This window comes from Calonectris borealis, chromosome 4, assembly GCF_964195595.1.
Source record: "Calonectris borealis chromosome 4, bCalBor7.hap1.2, whole genome shotgun sequence".
NCBI lineage: Eukaryota > Metazoa > Chordata > Aves > Procellariiformes > Procellariidae > Calonectris > Calonectris borealis.
Genome location: NC_134315.1, coordinates 18,184,461 through 18,205,137, shown reverse-complemented (window position 1 = coordinate 18,205,137; position 20,677 = coordinate 18,184,461). Strand labels below are relative to the sequence as shown.

The following is a 20,677-nucleotide window of genomic DNA, read 5'->3' as shown; positions in this document are numbered from 1 at the left end:
TGAAAAAAAGAAGTTTAAACAGATGTAGGCATGTAGATCTAAAGCTTTGTAAGTAGCTATAATCATGATTCCTAATAAAACATCTTAGAATAAAAACTTTTTATACAAAGTATATCTGGTGCCATCTGCTGATAATAATTAAGAAATATTTGCTAGTGATACTAAGCTCAGAGACCTAATACTTTTCTTACCCCAAAATACATTAAGTTGCATTTAAAAATTTTATATGACTTATTACAAATTTCCCATGTGTAGTGAAACTTTACCACTTAAACTTAAATTTACAGGTCCGTGTATGTTTTCATTGCATACTTGTATAATAATACAGACTTATAGCCATTGAATGTAAGTAATTAGACTTTATATAATATACTTCAAGTGCGTGTACCCTATTCTGATCACTCAGGAGTCTTATATTTGATAAAATGTTGTGTAAAAGTTGCTTTTATCCTTGAAAAGTCTGTTTTCTTTCCAAAGAAAATAGTATATGAAACTATATAACTTTTTCTTCTTCCCTTTGAATATCTAACATCTCTCTCATTTCTGTTATATGTCATTTGGAGAGCTGTGGGAAATTATTTCTAACTTCAAAATAGTCTAAACTACTTCTTCCTCATAATACAAGTTACGCATCCACAGCTTCATTCTCCATTAGGAAGCAAAGCAGCATTAATAGGAATGGATCAAGAGCAGCTTTCCAGTACCTCTGAGGAGGTTACTGAGAACACAGGGTCAAACTTTTTACAATGGTGCATAGCAGGACAATGGAAGATTACAGACAAATTGAAACAAGAGGTTCTTTTTTGTGTAAGAAAAACGAGGACAGGCAAGCAGTGGAACAGGCTACTCAGAGAGGTTGTACAGTCTCCATCCATGGAAGTATTCAAGACCTACCTGGATAAAACCCAGAGCAATCTGATTTGATCTCAGTCAGTAATGCTTTGAGCAGGCAGTTTTACTAGAGACGTACCAAGGTCCTTCCAACGTGAATTACGATTTAATGACTTAATAGAACAGTCGATACTGAAGATGTGATAGCAACGCTATTTGCATTTATGGCAGCTAAGCTTAGTCTAACTGTGGGCTACCCCTGTAGATTGAATATGCATTAGTAGCAAGAGCACTTCAGATGCACCCCTGGAGCACATCTGCCAGATTACATGCTCCGAGATACCTTCCCCCCTGCCCCAGTATTACCTTTTTAGAGTAAATTAACTTAAAATCTGTAAATTGCTAGTAGCTGTAGCAGTTGAATATATGAGAAATTTTGCTGCATTTATTCTTCCATGGGGAGTATTTGGAAATTATAAGGAAAAAAAATAAAATTAATACAAGAGAAAATATTATTAGAGCAAAACAATAAATCCTTTGTTTTTCCAACTAGGTCAAGAGATGACTTTGCTCCTAATGGAAAAGTGGGCTTCTCCTGCAAGTGTCTAAAAGAAATTCCTGCTTGGATATTACCAGTGTGAAGAGTCTAAAATGGAATAGAAAGGCAATAGAAACTTGGCAGTTCTGAAAGAGCTTTGTCTTGCAGTTTTATAATAATTGATGCTGGGGGTGGTGATTAATAAGCAGAAATTATTCCAGGCTGTTGTGTTTTCCAGCTAATGGTAGGCGTCCCCTGTGCTCTCTTATCTTTTGCTTTTTAAAGACACAGATCATACCAGGATGTAAAATAACTCTCTTTACAATTTTCATTGATGATCACCTGTTCTCCAAAAATCTTCTGAGAAGTTTTTCTTAGGTGCATGCAAACAAACTAATTTCTCTGTATAAGCAGGGTCGTTCCAGAAGAGATACCTGGTGGACTATTCAGTGTCGATGATGTTTTGTATATTTAATTTTGTATGAGTTTCTTGATTACTGGCTGTCAGATTTTTGTTTGCTTGTGTTTGGGTTTGTTTTGTTTTTAAGCTGAGTATTTTTCACTGTCTAGAGCTAAGATTCCCCTGTCATGCAGACACTTACTTTTGTTCCTAGATAATTGAGTTTTTCAATTCCATCTCTTAACTTTTCTTGTTCTTTTGTTATTTTTGTATATACATTAGCATTTTTACACCTGTTGCCTTACTGCTTCGATATCTTTTGTTGAATTTTTTCTTTCCTTGTAAGTGTGTCTCTAGGATGATAAAATTCCAATTGAACATTTATTGGATTCATTATTTAGAAACTGGGAAATACCAATAAACAAAGAATACCTGTGCCTGGGTGTTACATGATGGGGAAAGATCTTTTTCTTGTAGGTATCCTCCATCATTTAGAATTTCACCTCATACCTCTCCTCTAGAAACTCTTACCGATTTTAGAAATTTTGGTAAAGATGTGCTTGAAAGATTGTCAGAAGATAGAGCTTCAACCCTAAGCAGACTTGTTTTGTCATGCCTTGCATAAGGTCTCTTGAAGCCAAGATGTCTAGCATATACTCAGTCTTTGAAAATGTTAGAGCTTCACTTTATCTCATAAAGCATTACTGAAAGGCCAACCGAAAGGTATTGACAAGAAGCATCTGAACAGTCAGCTGCCCCCTCATGCTTTAGACAGTAGATCGCATATGTGCATGTTTATAATTCCTTGCAATACTCTGTTGGGGAAAATGAATTCTCAAAATGGAATATGTTTTGAATAAACCTGAAACAAAAAAATAATCTTCTACACATTCATCCTAACTTGAGCAGCATTCTTTGATCTGTTTCAGTGGTCGCTCTCTTGATAGTAGATGGATAAAGCTTCATTGGCATAAAATGCTTGAGCAAATATGCTGTGTGATCCTCCAAACTACCTATTCGGAAATTCATATTTTGCATGCAAACATCTACCCCATCCAGTCCTTTCAGTTTCTCCACTTCCATGAAAACAAAACTCAATTTATTGTCTGTCTTCTCTGTTTCAGATTAAGTATCCCAGTAACTGCCACTATGTCCTTTGGCATTTCTTTTAGGCAGTCAAGGCTGACCTGAAAGCTAATTCTTTCTGTATCACATTCGCATTTACTTTAAATCCCTGTCTGTTCTTGATGAAATCTGTTTCACTCATTACCTGTGAACTCAAGGATGGGCAGTGGTTAAAACATTGAAAAGGATATTTTTGTTTTGTCTGTGTATGTAGAGGTGAAGGAAAGAAGGAAGAGTGGAATAGTGAAATGAGTAATACTACTGCCACTTTAAGGAAGAACATAGATCTTTGAGTATAGGCAATTGTGCTTATCTTATGAAATGAAGTATTGCAGTCATCAATGCAGTATTGCATTGATGAGAACACAGCTTGCTTTAAGTGAGTTTCTTAATTACATTGTTATTTATGCTAAGTTACATATCTTTATTTTGCTGATCCTTCTGGTACTTCTATTTATATTAGGATTCTTTTTTCAGTGATTCACAAATATAGTTTCAGCTATGCTTGTTAATAAGAGGTTTAACTTTTTTCTAGCTGAAATAAAATCACAGGTATCTCATGTTTGATCCTTTTTTTTTGTTTTTCTGTTTGTAAAATTAAGTACTTCTTTCCATGGGACTGTTACACACACAAACAAAAAATAGGGTACATACAGTTTAGAAGTGGAAATAAAGCTTTTCTCCCAAATTTTTTCATTAGTAGCACTTCGAAAATATCCTGGAAATGTCCTGAAAATCCTGTAAGATTTTACAATAAAAACTTACAACTTTATTGTAAAATTCAATTGCTTGTATTGCTACAGTTTGTATTTCAAGTAGCATCATATCAGTTTTGACATTGCAATCCTGAATCTACAATGGGGATTATAATCTAATATGTAGGTGAAACAATTTTTTTTTCTTTTTTTAAGATCAGCTCCTCTAAAGTCCAACTGTTCTATGTTATGAAAAGGACTAATCTATAGAACTGCACTTTAAAATTAATTATTTTTGTTATAGTTGTTCTTTGAAAATAACTTCTTTATGTATTTATTCATAACTTTATTTAACTTCCACTGTTTTTATTCAAAATTCTTTATTTTCAAAACTGAAAATGAACAGTCTGCAAATGAAAATCCAGCTTATTTACCAACAATAAATACAGATTCTGACTCCCATACTTGCATTATTTATTTACCCACATAGTTTGACTTACATGCTATGACAGAGGAATAAAGTAAAAATTACTATGTGTGCGAAACATGTTCTTCCAAGTGACCTCCAGTTAGGAATGCTTATAAGAAAAACTTACTGGACATCTGAATTGATGTGTTCCTTACATGTCACACACATTTATTGTGCTTATAGAAAGTATTTATTTAAAGAAAATTAATTAATTTTGGTTTTTTTAATACATCTGTTGTCTGTCTTGTTGTTGTTTTTTGTTCCTAGATCTTCCTCAGAACTGTGATCCTAACATTCCCCTAGTTGCTCAGGAATTAATGAAAAAAATGATCCGTCAGTTTGCGATTGAGTACATTTCAAAAAGTAGCAAAATTCAAGAGAACAGAAACGGTTCATCATTTGAACCAAGTCTGATATGTAAAAGTATCCAAATGAACCAAACGGAAAACTCCCTTCAGGAAGAACAGGAAAGCCCTCTAGACCTCACTGTGAATCGAATTCAAGAACAGAATACTCAGCAAGGTAAATTTCTACATCTGCTTATCTGTGTTTTGCTGTCATTTATTACCTTATTATGTCTGATTCCCTTAAAAAAATAAACGTGTCAAATATCTATATGTTTTGTCTTTCCAAAGTAGTAATTAGTATATAGGAAAAAAAAAATTACCTTCTGTGATTAAAATAAGGTTGAAGGAAAATTGGCATTGCATCAACTTATCACTTAAAGAAAACTCATACATTTTCCTTTAAACACCAGGAAAAATAAGAGAACTAAGAAAAAAAAAAACACCAACAAAAAAAACCCCACAAAAACAAACAAAAAACCCACCAAAACCCACATTCTTTCTAAAAACATTTTTCATATTGTGTGTTAGCAGATAAATATTCTCATTTCTGAGTGCCTGCGTTAAATAAGTGGCATCAGAATTTCTCAGCTTTATAATACTGAATCTAAGCCAGCTCACCTGTGGCTGACACAGGTAATAGTCATTCAAGATTTTGTTGAAGAAATGGCTTCTGAGAAAGCCTTCTGAGAAAAGAGAGAAAGATACTGGAATTTCAGAGAGCAAAGGTCATTCTGTCTTTGTCAGCCCTTGGACACTTTGATTCTTTAAATGCAGACTAGTTAAATGATGGAAAGAGAAGATTAATTTGGGAGGAAATTTCCATACTTTTCATGTCTTAATAGTTATACTTCAGTGCAACTTTCTTAATTGAGAGTAAAGCTAGAAAAAGAAAAATAAAGTCTGTCTCACTATCATTTACAAAAAGGAAATAATTTCTTTGCCTCGAGGAATATTGCTGTCCAAAACTGATAACAATATAATCACAAGAATGTTTTGGACTTTGAACTTGATTTGGATTAGCAGCAATTTTCAGGAAGGGTTGTGACTGTCACGTGCAACTGAAAGCAGTGGCAAAAGCAGCTTTTGTCTTTTACAGATACGAGGGTCCATGTTAATCCAATAATACTCCAGACCAAAGGGAAAAGTTTACCTGTATGTCACATACAATACTAAAAAAGTTAAAAAGAATGTAGAACTGCAGAATTAAGTTTTTTTTAAAGATGTACATCGGTCAGAATAAAAGCGGATTTCGCATGTGTGTACTTAACGATGCAGTCTTTAATTAGATGACACATCCTTGGAGGCGAGGGAATTCTGACATGGATTTACCTTGCTAAACATACCTATTCTAGATTAAATTTTAAGCGTCCCTTCTCTTTGGCAGCAGAAACATTAAGAAATAGTGGAATTTCTGCTTTTATTCTGTGTGGTCAGCAGAAACCAGTTCATGCCTGGGTTTAGCGAATAGCTTGTGCAGATTAAATCCTGAGAAAATACCTGTTGTGCTTTGATATACCTCTGCTTTGGAAGAATTACGGATTTTTACAGATTTATAATTGGCCAGGTTGAAGCAGGTTGCTTTTGCGAGGGTAATAAAAAGTACTTTCCTGATATCAGCACTATAGCCTGTTGCTTACTTCAACAGCTGGTTATAAAGAATAAGTAGTTTAAAATATCCGTGAGGGAGCAGAGTCCCCAAAGACAGGTTCTGGTCCTCACTGAACCCAAATAAATCTTAGAGGAACAAAAAGGAAGGCAGAGGGTGAATGGGACAGGGATGGGAAGAAAGTTCTGCTGCCACCCTCAGCTATTTGAAAATCCATTGATCTTTTGTGCAAAAAAATCTTAAAGTATAGAGAGATTGAGATACTTCAGTCTTTTTTATATCGTTTGAATTGTTCTTATGAGGGTAAACAGCAAGGCTAAAATAGTTGCTCAGCATACATAATTTACTATGTAAAACTTGTATAGTGTGTAAGATATTATAGATTCTCAGAACTTACACTGCCATGTTTGCTGGAGTGCTTTGCAGATGTTAAAGATACTAGTCTTGCTGTGAAGTTTAGAGCTACTGAAATTAGAGGAAGTACTGAAACAAGACTGTGGCTGGAGAAAGATTTCAAGCCACCTTATCTTATCTACCAAGGAAGTTGTATTGCGCTTCCCATTTCCCATGAACATACCAATTTTGAGCTATCTTAACTTTCCACTGTAGTGATAACAACACAAGCAAATAAGATCAAGATGGAAAAAGTGAGCCTGCTCTTTTTATTTGCATTGTGTTCTAGGTGCAATGATTCATTGAAAGTTCTTTCAATTAGCTATTGTCAGGGACTATGTATTATTACTCTACCTACTCCTCACTTCTGTCCTTTTCCTGAAGGAAGTTTGGATATATTGAAGTGTTACATGCTTACAGTAGGGAATTGTGAAATTTTTTTAATTGGATCACTTTTAAAAATATATTATTCTGTGTCTAACACGGTATACTTCCTCAGTCTGGAGACTCGTAAAAGCTATACCATGCTTCCCTTCTTAGTAGTGTCTTTTAATTGTCGTGCAACTCTTTCTATTATTTGCTATTTGTAATTCCTGTTACAATTTCCAAATTGAAGTGGCAGTAACAGAGTAGGAAGTTCAAATTTGTACATTGCTCTGATGGATCCTCAAGTTGAAATCTTTTTAATTCAAATCCTGTGAAGCAGATAATGACCTAAATATAAATACTTCACGTTCATCTTCTGTTTAGATAGGTGCTTTGTATTTACAGCAGTCATCATTAAAACGAATGATCTAAATAATAAAATAGTCAGTCTTGTTCCTTTACTATGGTAGTGATTCTAGGACTTAAGTTGAGACAAAGGAGTAAGCTTTCTTTTCCAGATCACTAGATGCATTTTTTTGCCCTGAGCAGATCCAAGCTAAGTGTTAACTCAGTACTGAAAAAAGATTCTGCACTGAAGATGTCTGGATGATTGTATCTTCATTTAAGAAAGCTTCTTACTTTCTTCCAGTATCTGCGGGCCATCTCTGAAGTACTCCCAAAATATTCAGGTCTGACACTTCCAGACCTGATACCCCTGTGTATTGGGTTTACATAGCAAGGTTTTGGTAGTTGGGGAGGGCTGTAGGGGTGGCTTCTATGAGAAGAGGTCAGGGACTGCCCTGTGCTAGGCATAGCCAGCTCTGCAACAGACCCACAACAGGCTAAGGTGGAGCACGTCAGTGAAGTTTGCAGTGCCTCTGTGAAAACATATTTAAGAAGGAGCAAAAATGCTGAACAGGCAGAGGAGTGAGAAACAGCAGGGTGAACGTCAGAGAAGGAGGGGGAGGAGGTGCTCCAGGCATCATGGAAGAGACCACTCTGGAGCAGATATTCACACTGCAGCCTGTAGAAGACCTCACACTGGAGCAGCTGGATATTTCCTAAAGGAACTGCAGCCTGTGGAAAACACAAAATGGAGCAGGGGAAAAGTGTGAGGAGGAAGGAGCCGTAGAGAGGAATTGTACTGACTGTAACCCCCATTCCCAATCTCTCCTGTGCCACCTGGGGATGGGGGAGAGAGGTAGAGGAGTTGGGAGTGAAGTTGAGCCTGGGAAAAGGTGGGGTGGGGAGGTGCTTTAATTTTTGTCTTTTTCTCATTATCCAAACCTATTTTAATTTGCAATAAATCAATTTTCCCCAAGTCTGTTTTGCCTGTGATGGTAACTGGTGAGTGAACTCCCTGTATTTATCTTGAAGACCTTTTTCATCTTTTTTCTCCCTGCCTCCCTGTTGAGGAGGGGGAGTGAGAGAGGGGCTGGGTGGGGGTCTAGCTACTGGCCAAGGTCAACCCATTGCACTCTGGTACTGAATTCATTCAGTACTGAGTATTTAAGCACTGGCATCCAGGTATGTCCAGCTGGCACCAGACTGATAGCAGAGTCCGAAATTACACTCTGTTTTCTTCTACATGTGAAAGTGTGGTAACTTAGCAGGGTGCTTTAATTCCTATGCACCTTGCTGGTAACTAATCAGGTAGTTACTTCGCTGTCAGTCAGTTAGAAGCAACTGTCTCCAGAAATACCTGTATCTTGGGTTTTTTTCCTAATCCCTGTAACTCTAAGACTGTCCAGGCCTTGAAAAGAATACTCTGTATAGTGAATGAAAATTTGTTTTGTGTGCACTGCATCTAACAAAAATAGGGTGGTATTGTGTATTTTTGCAATATTACTTGTCCTCCAAACTAAGCCAATGAAAAAGCAGCATCCTTGCAGAACATTGAGTGAGGAACAGTCTTGGAATATCCTGCAGCAACTTATTATTTTCTTGCGCTGTCATGATGCTGAGCTCTTTGGGGAGTGTTCCCAGCAGCAGCTAACTTTGATGCAGAGGTTTCTTTCCCTTGATAGATGTGGGAGAGTTGATCACTCTCAAGCTGCTAAGCGAAGTGACTTACAAGAGGCAGAAGTATAAGCTAGACAAATAAATAATCTGTTAGTTTAGCTATACAAGCTTATTCTTGTTGCTGTTATCTTCTAGGAACAATGATAGTGTGTAAACATAGCAGAAAAATGCAAGAGAATTTGCATAGATTTCCTTGTTTCATTGATCCCTCATAAATTGGAAGACATCAGAAGGTACTAGCAATGTGTGACATTTTGTTGCATGAACTTTTTACAGCTATCCTGTAGCTTTGTCACTGTTGTTGGCTATTATTGAAGAAGTAGGAAAAATAAGGATAATCCAAGTCAAAAATTCTGTTTAAATGATGTAAAATAGCATTTTATTATCCAGTTTAACAATATGCATGTGATTTCACCAAATCTGTAGCAAAATAAAGATTTCTGAATAATGGGCCAGAATTTGAAAACAAGTCTTAATTTTTGAAAAGTAAGTGGTTTCATGTCTCTTGAAAATCCACACTGAAGTTAGTATGCAACTGGGATCACAGCATGTGTGGCCTCTTGATTGCTATGTTCAGGGCTATTGAAAGAATTCCAAACACTTGCTGAAAATAACCTTTTATTTTCCTAATACAGTATTCTTACCATATGTATTGGGGAAAATACTATGCTTTTTGAAGGTACAAATGCTATGTTCCCAAAGATAAATTGTATGAGCCATAAATATATTCAAGAAACCGTTTGTTTAATACTTCTGCATGAAAAGGTCACCCTAAAAATGTACATTTTTGAGGGGAGTAGTGTTTATTTCTTCCTTGTCTGCCATGCTGGCTAACAGCCATGCTCCTTGTCAGACGCTCACTTGCTTGCTTCCCCCTCAATGGCACAGGGAGAAAATGGGAAGAACAGGAAAGAGAACTCATGAGTTGAGATAAGGACATGGTCATTGCTTACTGCTTGCCATCATGGGCAAAACAGACTCTGCTACAGGAAAATTAACTTAAATTATTGCCTATTAAAAATAAATGTTTAATTATTAATTCAGGTAGTGGGAAACAAAAAGACACATTACGACAACACCTTTCCTCTGCCCTTTCCTAGGCTCAGCTTCACTCCAGATTCCCTTGTGACCACCACCACCACCCCTGTGGTGCAAGGGGAATGGGTGTGGGGTATCTACAGTCTCTACCTAATGGTTTCTCTCTGCCATTTTCCTCTGCCATTGGGCTTCTCTTTACTGTTTTCTCATTGTTTTTGTTCCCTTTTTCTCTCTCCATCCAGCACCTTTTGCCCATTCTTAAATATGTTTTCCCAGAGGCTCCCCACAAGTGGCTGCTGGGCTCAGCTGTGCCCTGCAGTGGGTCTGTTGGAACCATCTGTGTCCAGCACAGGGCAAGCCCCTGGCCTCTCCTCACAGATGCTGCCAAGACCTTGGTATGGACACCCAATATATAGCTATATACTTTTTATCTGACAGTTTTTAATTTTACGAAATAGCACATCAGATCAGCAAAAAGGGGCTAGTCAAAGCAGTAGTTAAGAATAAAAGGCTTTGGTGTTCTTACTTGACAGTTCTCTGAAAACATTGTTTCCATGTGCAGCAGCACAGAAAATAGCCAGCAAAAGGCAAGGCATCATCAGAAAAGGTGTTGAAGACAAGGCAGTGTTGTTTTGTTGTTATGAAAAACCTTATCAAGCTTTATCACAGTATGATGGGTAAGGTAAAGGGAGAGTCGTTATTTACTAAATCTCACAATATTAAAACTAGGCAGGGCTCACAGAAACTTCTTAAAAGGGAAAAACAGATAAGGGGCAGCTTTTGCACAGCAGTTTGAACATCAGGAACTGCTGTGACAGGAGGTCATGGAGAATGTACAGTGTCACTGGGTTTAAAAAAGGCCTTGGATAATTTCCCAGCTAACATAACCGAGGCCAGCAACTAAAGCTAGAGTAGGCAGGGATGTACCGCTCAGATCTCTAATCCAGTGATAGTAGTTTTCAGGGAGAAAAGGAGAGGAATGAGCTGCAGGTAGTGGCCAGGCTGATGTGCATTCCCATTCTAGGAGTGGAGCTTTTCCCACGCCTGGAGACTGAGAGCTGGGTAGAGTAGGTTGTCTGAGCTAAGTAAGGCAGTTCATAATAGCTAGTGAGAGGTTTCCTGAAACCCAGAAAAAAACAGAGAAGTTTGCTAGAATTAGTACAGAAATACCAATTGTAGGAACTCAAGGATGACCCATACAGTTTCTGTTACTTGCTCTTCCCCCCCTGTTTTTGTTAACATCACTGGTCTGGAGGAGTTTCAACGGATTGTGGTCCTGATTATTTTGAAGCTGACCTTTGATCATACTTAGTTATATCTTGGTATTACTGCACCTGATGATCAGGTGCTGGGAAGCAAAGGCCAGAGGTTGAGCCATTTCTTTGAAGATCTAAATCATTTAATTTGCACAGAAATAACTTCCTTAGAAGACCATGAGCAGCAGACTTGAAAAACTTCTAATAATTTTTTTCTATATTATCCAGTGTTACATAGTATTGTTTATGAAGACTGTCATCATAGTAGTTGTGGCTTCAGCTAGAGTGGAAGTAATTCCATGTCTTTTATTAAAACCACCTTACAGAGTAGTTTTTCTGTTCCTGATGTCATTCAGTTCCTGTCCAGAATTCTTGCCTAAATACCTGTTTTAAGTGATTTGATAGAAATAATAGAAAGTTCTGGCTTGGTTTAAAAAAAACTATTCCTACCTTCCAAGTAACAGATTTTTAAGGTTCATTGTCTACCTGTAGGATGCCTCTTTGCAAACTTTTTGGTCTCGTACCTAATGAACCAAAGTGAATGTCTCTACTGTGTATATGTACATACATTCATTTCATTAGGTAGCATTTCATTATGTCTTAAAGCTTTATAGTAAATGCTGTCACTTTCCTACCAATTGTAGGTGCTCTTTTATTATAATAATAATTGATACTGCTGCAAAGCAGGAAGATCTACCAAGCCCAGGAGCTACTGTGTATTTTTAATGAATCTTTTGGACTTACCAGCCATTTCTGCATCAATTTTGGGGGTTTTGTGTTGTTTGGTTTGTTGTGTTTTTGTTATTTTTGTTTTAATTTGAGTGAAATCACCGAATAAAAGCCTGGTGTATGGTGACTTTATCTGATATTTTGTATGTATATCAAATTTCTTGCATGGTTCTTTTTCACTCTTTACTGAGGATCATCTTCCCTTAAAGCATTGTGTTCAGGGAGGTGTCATATACTTAATGAATACATTTGCTGTGTTGGAGGAACCAACTGTCTTGAACCTGAAACTACTCTTCAGTTCTGCTTACTCTTCAGAGGCCCAAAATGTGTCTAATATTTTTGTTTCAGGAACTTGCATTTTCAGTACTGTGTTCTTTTTAGTCATTTTTCAACTTATTGGTGGCCTTGTGTTGTTAAAGCCAATTCTGACAGATTGGAAATGAAAATTATTTTGGTTAGATTTCGTTATGGAATCTCACGAGAGTCTTTGCGTTTTGTTTGTTGGAGTTTTTTTTCCCTAAAAATCTAGTTAGCTTCAATTTTTTTGTAGATTGAATAGAGAGAGATGATTAGCTCTTCATAAGTTGATGAGTTGTGAACTTTTGAAGTAGTTTTTTTCTCCAGTGACTTTATCCAGTGATCTCTTCTAAACTTTTTTTATCATAGTGCCTATGAATATCAACTGAAGATGGAGAAACTGTTGTGGAAGGGAACACACAAACACTTAAGAAAGGGAAATGTACTTTGTATACTGACAGAACACAACAGATGAAATCTGTCTGTGGCGCAGGACTCGGGGATGTTGCAAGCTTAGGTATTTGGGATACTTGGCAGCTAGATAGGCCAAATAGTCCCTGTAGAATAGTTCTGTAGTGTTTTTAATTGGCTTTTCCTTCTGGAATATCACTGCATTAGAAAGGTTGATTAACTAGTCCTTCCTTTAACTTTCTTAGGGTTAAGGAAGACTTTGAAAGGCACGTCTTCAGGAGAAAAAGAGCATCTTAGACAAGTGGCATATTTATAAATATTTTTTCCCCTTATGCTGACTTACGATGCTACTTTTTCTCTCTTTATCCTTCTTCAAATAATACAAAATAGTTGGGCAAAAACAGTCAAAAATTGTTAAAAACAGTCCAAAACAGATAGCTGGATTTGATTATTACGCAAAACTCTATTTCTTTGCAGTATTGGTATAAAGGAGAGTTACCCGAACAATTTTTCTGACTTCTTATTTGGGTGGTGGCATTTGGACTATTCAGCCAATGCTTCATGTCTGCATCTGAGGCTGTGGGAAAATATATACAGTTGAATGATGTTTTAGAAATAATACACAGTAACATGAAGATGATACTAATGTAAAAAGGGCTAGCATAAGGTTGCTTGTAGAGTTGAATGTTGAGCTACATGTTGAAACTCAAAATTGGATTTGCAGAGCTCAGGCACACAAAACAGCCCAAGTTTGAAACAGAGAGCCAAGGAAGAAAGGTATGAAATTAAACATATTTAGGGGATTTATCTATAACTTAAATGTGATTTTTTTTTAAAACCAAAAACTTAAACTAGAAGGAGTGTTTCAGGTGCTAATTAGTTTCTTTAATTTTCAATGTTCTTAAATACTGATTTTAAAAAAACATGGTTTTCTATTTCAATACTTCATAGACTTCAACAGCCAACTATAAATCTTGAATTTAACATTTGCCAGTGACTTAAAAGAGCAGACTCCCACCCCAGTTTAGGTCTTTCCATTTCTCTAGTTCCATTATTACATATATGTGGGGGCAGCAAGGGGAATATGTATAAACAAACTGTTAGAACCTTTAATGGGTCTCATATGCTTAAAACTCTCTATTGGGCTTGAGCTGTCTTCCCAGTTACTGCAGTACTACTTTCTCATCCAGTAACCTGGTCTGGTCTCATAGCTGACCCTGCTCTGAGCAGGAGGTTGGTCTAGAGACTTCCTGAGATCCCTAGTAGCCTGAATTATCCTGTAAGCCTATGATTTAGTTATGTCAATTTTAACTTCAGTATCAGGCTTGTTTGTTTACGATATGTAAATATGAATATATGAATAATAATTATTGTATCAAGTGCATTGCTTTGGTTGCCTTGAAAGTAAACCGTGCAATATATACACGTACGTGATTTTTAGGACAGCGGTCACATGTTTCTGTTTTTAAGACAGATTCTTCTTTTAAATTCTGTTATTTCTGAATGGGTTTATTTTTTATTTTTTCTTAATTTTAAAAAGTTTTGTTACGAATCAAATATATAAAACTATTTGCTGACAGCTGATATTGTTAAAGGAATAAGATGTCAGAAATTTTACAAAATAAAGTAACTGCTTAAAAATTGTGCCATAGGTACAAACATTTGCTAATAAAATTTCTGAGATCATTCTTAAACAACTGCTATCATTGCTACTCGTTCTTTGCAGGGGATGGAGTGCTAGATCTCTCTACAAAGAAAAGCGCAAGGTTGGAAGAACCAAAATATGATCCATTGTGTTCTGAAAACTCAGTGTCTGGGTAAGCAACGTTTAGGACTCTCTTCAGCTTATGTAAAAGACAATCCAGGTTTCTCTTCTCTGAAGTCAGGTTTTATGTTCATAACATATTTGTATATACTGACACACACATGTGGTTCCTATTTTGCTTTCAAAAGAATTTTTGTCACTCATAAGTGTGTGTCTATGTATATATCATATGTTTCATTTGTCTTTTTCCTTTTTTTCTGTTTAAAGAAAAGTTATCAGAACAATCACCAAACTTTAGTTCATGTTACTAAAAATGAACTGAAAATTGATTACGTAACACATTAATAGGATAGTAGAAGAAAATGCAAATATGTTCTTTCAGAGATTATTTAGGAAACTTCAGTTTTGGACAAAAATGACCATGTTAATATTTAGACTTAAAATATTCTTCAACTAACATGAACAAGTTAAATGACTATTATCTATAATATTCCTTAATAAGACAGAGCAAGCGCGCGACAGAGAGAGCTCTTAATCATCATACTTATACTTACATCATGGTTCTGACTATGGTGTGTGGTGGCAAACGGTTAAATTTCTTTATTCAGCAAGAAAAACTGCTTACTGCATCTGCTGAAAGCTACCACAAAACTAGTGAAACGCATTGTTTTGTTGGATTGTGTTATGATCTTGGCATCCTCCCATCCACTAGCCATAGCAGGACCCTTTTTGTCACCTGTACGTCTTACCAAATAACTTACTACAAATAGGACTACAATAGCAGTATTTGTTGAATGATGTAAAATTGCATTTTATTAATTTGCTGATATGAAGAAGTTTTAAAATTAATATGACTTTGTAATTAGAGAGCTGTAAATAGTGGCTAGAAGTTTTTAAAACTGTGTTTTATTTTGCCAAAATGGACTTGATTGTTAACTACAGCACTTTATCTTATTGTTGTAGAAAGCCTAGTTTTGTGTAAGTCTGGGATGTTTGTGTGTAGTTATGTACTTATTGCTGCAAATTTTCTATGAGGGGGTTGACTCTTTTATTACTTGTTTAGCGGTAACGTCACGTTTCTACTAACAAAAACTCCTTCAGGATTTGGGTATTTAACGGAACATTAATTGTATAATTAAAATTATAACAGTGTTGCTCTGCAAGCATGTGAACAAGGGAATATAGCAAGCACATGAGAATATTATCAAATACTGAGCTAGGATATAAAGTTCTTGGAAGGGCTGCTGTAGAAGCCACCGTATGATTTTTGACGCACTGTCCTACCAGAACTGTAACATTTTGCTAGGATAATCATTTAACTACCACATCTCAAAGGCTTAAAAGTATCAGAAGCAGTGATGTTACCGAAGCAAGGAGTATAATAAAGGAGTGGACCCTTCCCTTCCATAGCTGTGTGAGAGTCTCTCATACATCAGTTTACCATCGTTTCATTCCATCCATCCAGGAGACTACACAGACACAGAGAGGACTATGTGGAAAGAAGTGCTGAGTTTGCAGATGGTTTGCTCTCAAAAGCTTTGAAAGACATTCAGTCTGGAGCACTGGACATAAATAAAGCAGGCATACTTTATGGCATACCTCAAAAAACTTTACTTCTCCACTTAGAAGCCTTACCAGCAGGAAAGCCTGCACCTTTTAAAAACAAAACTCGAGATTTCAATGATAGTTATTCATTTAAAGACAGTAAAGAAACTTGTGCAGTCCTACAAAAAGTAGCCTTGTGGGCAAGAGCTCAAGCAGAGCGCACAGAAAAAAGTAAACTCAGTCTACTTGAAACCTCAGAATTAAAATTCCCAACAGCTTCCAGTTACCTCCACCAGTTAACTCTACAGAGAATGGTCACTCAATTTAAAGAAAAAAGTGAAAATCTACAATATGAAACTTCAAGTCCTACTGTACAATTAAAAATTCCTCAGCTAAGAATAAGTTCTGTGTCCAAACCACAGTCTGATACTGCTGGTCTTCTGGATGTTATGTACCACGTTTCTAAAACCTCCTCAGTCTTAGAAGGATCAGCTCTTCAAAAATTGAAAAATATACTCCCTAAACAGAACAAAATTGAATGTTCTGGACCTGTAACTCACTCAAGTGTTGACTCCTACTTTCTGCATGGGGACCTCTCTCCTTTGTGTCTTAATGCTAAGAATGGGACAGTAGATGGAACCTCAGAAAATACAGAAGATAGTTTGGATCGTAAAGATAATAAGCAACCAAGAAAAAAACGTGGCCGCTATCGGCAGTATGATCATGAAATAATGGAAGAAGCAATTGCAATGGTAATGAGTGGGAAAATGAGTGTTTCCAAAGCACAAGGAATTTATGGGGTACCTCACAGCACTTTAGAATATAAAGTAAAAGAAAGATCTGGAACATTGAAGACTCCACCGAAGAAGAAGCTCCGATTACCAGATACTGGCTTATTTAATATGACAGATTCAGGGACTGGCAGCTGCAAAAATAGTAGCAAGCCTGTGTAGAATAATTGTTAGCGAATTGTTTTGTGTGTGTGTATGTATGTCTGTATACACACGCTGTGTGAGAAATACATATGCTCACTCTGACAGAAGACGTGAAATTACACAGTTCAAAAACCACATACATGCCTTTTGAAAAATAGTTTTATTCAGGGTTTTCACTGTGGACAGAATTATAGAGTTCCTCACTTAATTCTGATAGTGTGTATTTAATATAATCCTTGTATAAATAGATGAAAAGATTCAGGTTTTATTTAGTAGTCAATAGCATAAAGATGTTTTCGGAAAACAAGTATTTGTCATGTGAAGCATAATTTTTAATTGGTGAAGAACCACTCTCCCCGTTCAATAATTCATCTTACTACGGAAATACACAACCAAGGGTTAGCAGGCTTTTATACTTCACAGAATACTTGCAATAAATTGTAAGTAACTCAGATTATACGAATCAAGGGATTTTTTTTTTAAAAGCTAGTTCCTTACAAGGAAGTGGATTTGTGAAGTATTAGTAGAATATAGTACATTCTGTGAAAGAAAAAAAGTTCATCGTTATTTAAATATCCAATACAAGTAAGAAAAACATTTCATTAATAAAATGTGTGTTTAGCAGGCATAAACTGCATTTTTTATCATTTTAAGAAAATTTTGTTGTTGGTTTAGAAAGAAATTGGTGTTTACAAAGTGTACACTTATGAAACCTGAGAAATTACTGTAGTTATAGAATTATTAAATATGAAATAAGATGGAATACTAAGAGCATAAAATAATTTAAACTTTAACATAATTTTTCTTTTTAGTTTGACAAATAAGGTAACTTGTAAGGTTTAAAAAGAAAGTTGGAATGCAACTTAGAGCATGTTCATAATGTGCACAGAATGAGCTTGAGAATGGTTTGGGTTTGTTTGGGTTTTTTTGTTTAAACGTGCTGGTTAGTTGATGTTATGACTACTTAAAATTTATTTAAGGATTGTGTCACACTCCTATTGAAAAACCTCACTGTAACTGTAATGTATTTGCTGCTGTGACATTTCAAAAACATTTTCAGTTTATCAAAATGAATACCGAGTTACATTATCATTTTGCTAATAACCAAATTTGCAGTTCAGGGTCTTGATAGAAATACAAATATTAAACAGTGAAGCTGTTTTGAACTTTCAATAATATAAATTCTTTATAAATTTGGTAGTTAGAAGTTAGGCAGTTCACTTTAAATACGTAACTTTTCATAGAATTTAAGGGAGACCAATTACCTTCATATTGCAGTTTTTACATGAATTTCAAAGTATTCACATTGGACTTTATATCGTACTTAATTTTTTTGTGTAATATCACAAAGTATATGTCTACATATGAAGAATGGGGGCTTGCTTCATACATTCAATACTGAACATCAATGCCCTTTTCCTCTCAAAATGTAATTATTTCTGTATGCATCTAATTTGGCATAGAAAAAGACTTTTCTCCAACTTCTATACATTTGGTGCACATGCATACATTTTTTCTACCACTTACATTTACATGTCTATAGGTTAATTATATAAATGAAATGGGACATTAGATACATATGGACCACATCAGGTAATTTGATTTATAGATAAATTTGCCATTAAATTCAGTGGAGAGCATACTGCAATATTGATGGCAAAATCTAGCCCATATTTGTTAATGCTACTAAAAAATAACAACTTCCATTTTAAAACAGAATAATCCTTTGAAACTGCACAACCAATGTCTCAGTTCTTTGGTCTCTCAGCTCTATACTGAATCTTCTTCAGTGATTAAGGTTTACTTGCATATTACAGAATGAATCCTTTTTTTAAGCAGAACTGTACCTGATAACAAGGAGGTCACAAAACAGCAGATGTCAGGGTCATCTTTCATTTTAAAAGAATTAAGCCATATTTTGTGAGGGCCAGAAGGATTAATTTGTGAATATATCCCCACTGAAAAATGAAGTTGAAAAAACCTTAAATGTTTCAAGATCTGTCTTTATACAGTTTTACTTGCAAAAATCTTGGGCTTCAATGCATTGCCTAATATTTGTACCATACTGATGTTTTCTACTTCTCAGACAATGTTATAAATTTGAGTCAGAAGTTTATATTGAAGGCAAGTTACAGTACTCTTTTTATATAATTTAAAAGATGACCTGACCAAAAAATTAACAGGATTCATAAAATCAGGGATCATTTTACTATTGACTTAACAGTACTCAGAAGTTTTGTATGTAATATTATAATTAATTTTCAACATTTTAGTACTTGTATTTATTTTTTGGTCAGAAATAGTATATTAAAATATTTTTTGATAGTTAATAGATGATACTCAACCTGTAAGTGTTTAAAGGAACAGAATTATTTGTTTCTAATTATTAGGCTAACCTTTGATTACACAACTAAGGAAAGGCAGGGAAATGTGTAGATTCTGCTTCCCCAACCCCTATGTATTCCATTAAATGTCATTTAAATTACACATTTTGAACTGTTTTATAAATTCAGTTACCAGTCACTACTTAGTAATTGACAATTTCTGAAAATTCCTGTTTCAGCAGAATTTTAAATGAAGGCGAAAGCAAGCCCTACATGCTTTCTACTTATTTGAATGTTTCTCAAGTATTTTATATTAAAAAACAGTGCCTCTGTTTTTAGAACTACTGCTCAGTAAAGCTGTTTAAACCATTTCTGGTAGCTAATGACAATTTTATATTAAATTGTATATTAACTTTAGTGAGACTGATTTTTTTAGTTGTTTACAGTACAAATACTTGTATTTGTTTTTTAATTGCAGTATTTCCATTGTCGCAGTAATTTAGTAAAACTCTGTGGCTGCCTTGATTTTTGACAGATTTTTGTTAACAACTGATTTTTAGGCAATTAGTTATATTTATGCATAAATCAATTGCACTATAATTCATGAATTATTTATTACAATATTTTCTAATTAATTCCATGTATTTGTCTTGTGTTGTAAATGTACTGTAATTCTGTTTCTTCTTTGTGTTGTTATATTCCTAAATCTGATTGTATGAATTTAATTGTTTAGTTAACGTGTTTCTACGTTGTAATTTGTAGTAAAGCACTTCAATGCTTTTGCACATAAATTTACAACACTGATGTGTGATTGATTTGCTCATTCAGTAAAAAAAAAGAAAGAAACAAAAACCTGTACACTGACTCATTTGACTTACTCCCGAGGCACAAGTTTATTAGCAGTGGCATAAGATCAAGAACTGCACAAATTAAGCACATAATGACTAATTTACTATGATAATTTTATATATCAGAAATAGTAGCTTTAAGGAAGGATGATGTCTCAGAATTGACGCATTACTCATAAGTGAGAAGAAATTCAGAAAACTAATTTTATAACAGTTACATCCTTTAGTTTGCAGCTAAAAAATGTTTATTATGTATTACAGATAATGTATAGCTTTTTTTGAGGAATTTATTTACTTAGTAAAGTCAGAAAACAAACATTTCTGTAAGACAAATTTATATTTCTATAACATTTCTATGCTGTTCATATAAGTACTTGAAAGTATGTTCTGTTCCCAGTTTTGTTCCTGTTCCCAGTCTGCAAAGTTGCTAGATTGATCTATCTTGTCTGTGGCTGAGACGACAGAGGATAGAACGCTAGGGAAGGACATCTTTTGGGAGTCCAGCTCTTTCCTGATAGTTTTTTGGATTTGTGGAGGAGGCAAAGGCTTACTTTTTTATACGTAAAATAATATGCTGAAAGGCTAGTACTTAACCTTATCACATCTCTGCCTTTGTGCCAATTTTGGACTCCAGTCAACCTCCACTCCATGGTATTAACTGTCCCTGCCCTCCAGCAGGGAAATAATGTCATTCCACACTTAACTTTTGTCTTCAGAGATACTGTGCACAAAAGGTA

General features: G+C 35.3%; 1 protein-coding gene across 5 annotated transcripts in view; it reads left to right on the top strand.

Moving 5' to 3' along the window:
* Window positions 1-20,677, top strand: part of LCORL (ligand dependent nuclear receptor corepressor like) — an 85,933-nt gene that overhangs the window by 43,069 nt on the left and 22,187 nt on the right. For 2 of the 5 annotated variants that reach the window (XM_075148831.1, XM_075148833.1), the window contains exons 5-6: window positions 4,326-4,580; window positions 14,250-14,340. In XM_075148831.1, coding sequence (XP_075004932.1) covers window positions 4,326-4,580; window positions 14,250-14,340 — 346 coding nt within the window. Of the gene's footprint in view, window positions 1-1,384; window positions 3,381-4,325; window positions 4,581-14,249; window positions 14,341-15,753; window positions 19,951-20,677 lie in introns of those variants that run through there. The other 3 variants (XM_075148830.1, XM_075148834.1, XM_075148832.1) reach the window with 3 other exon arrangements.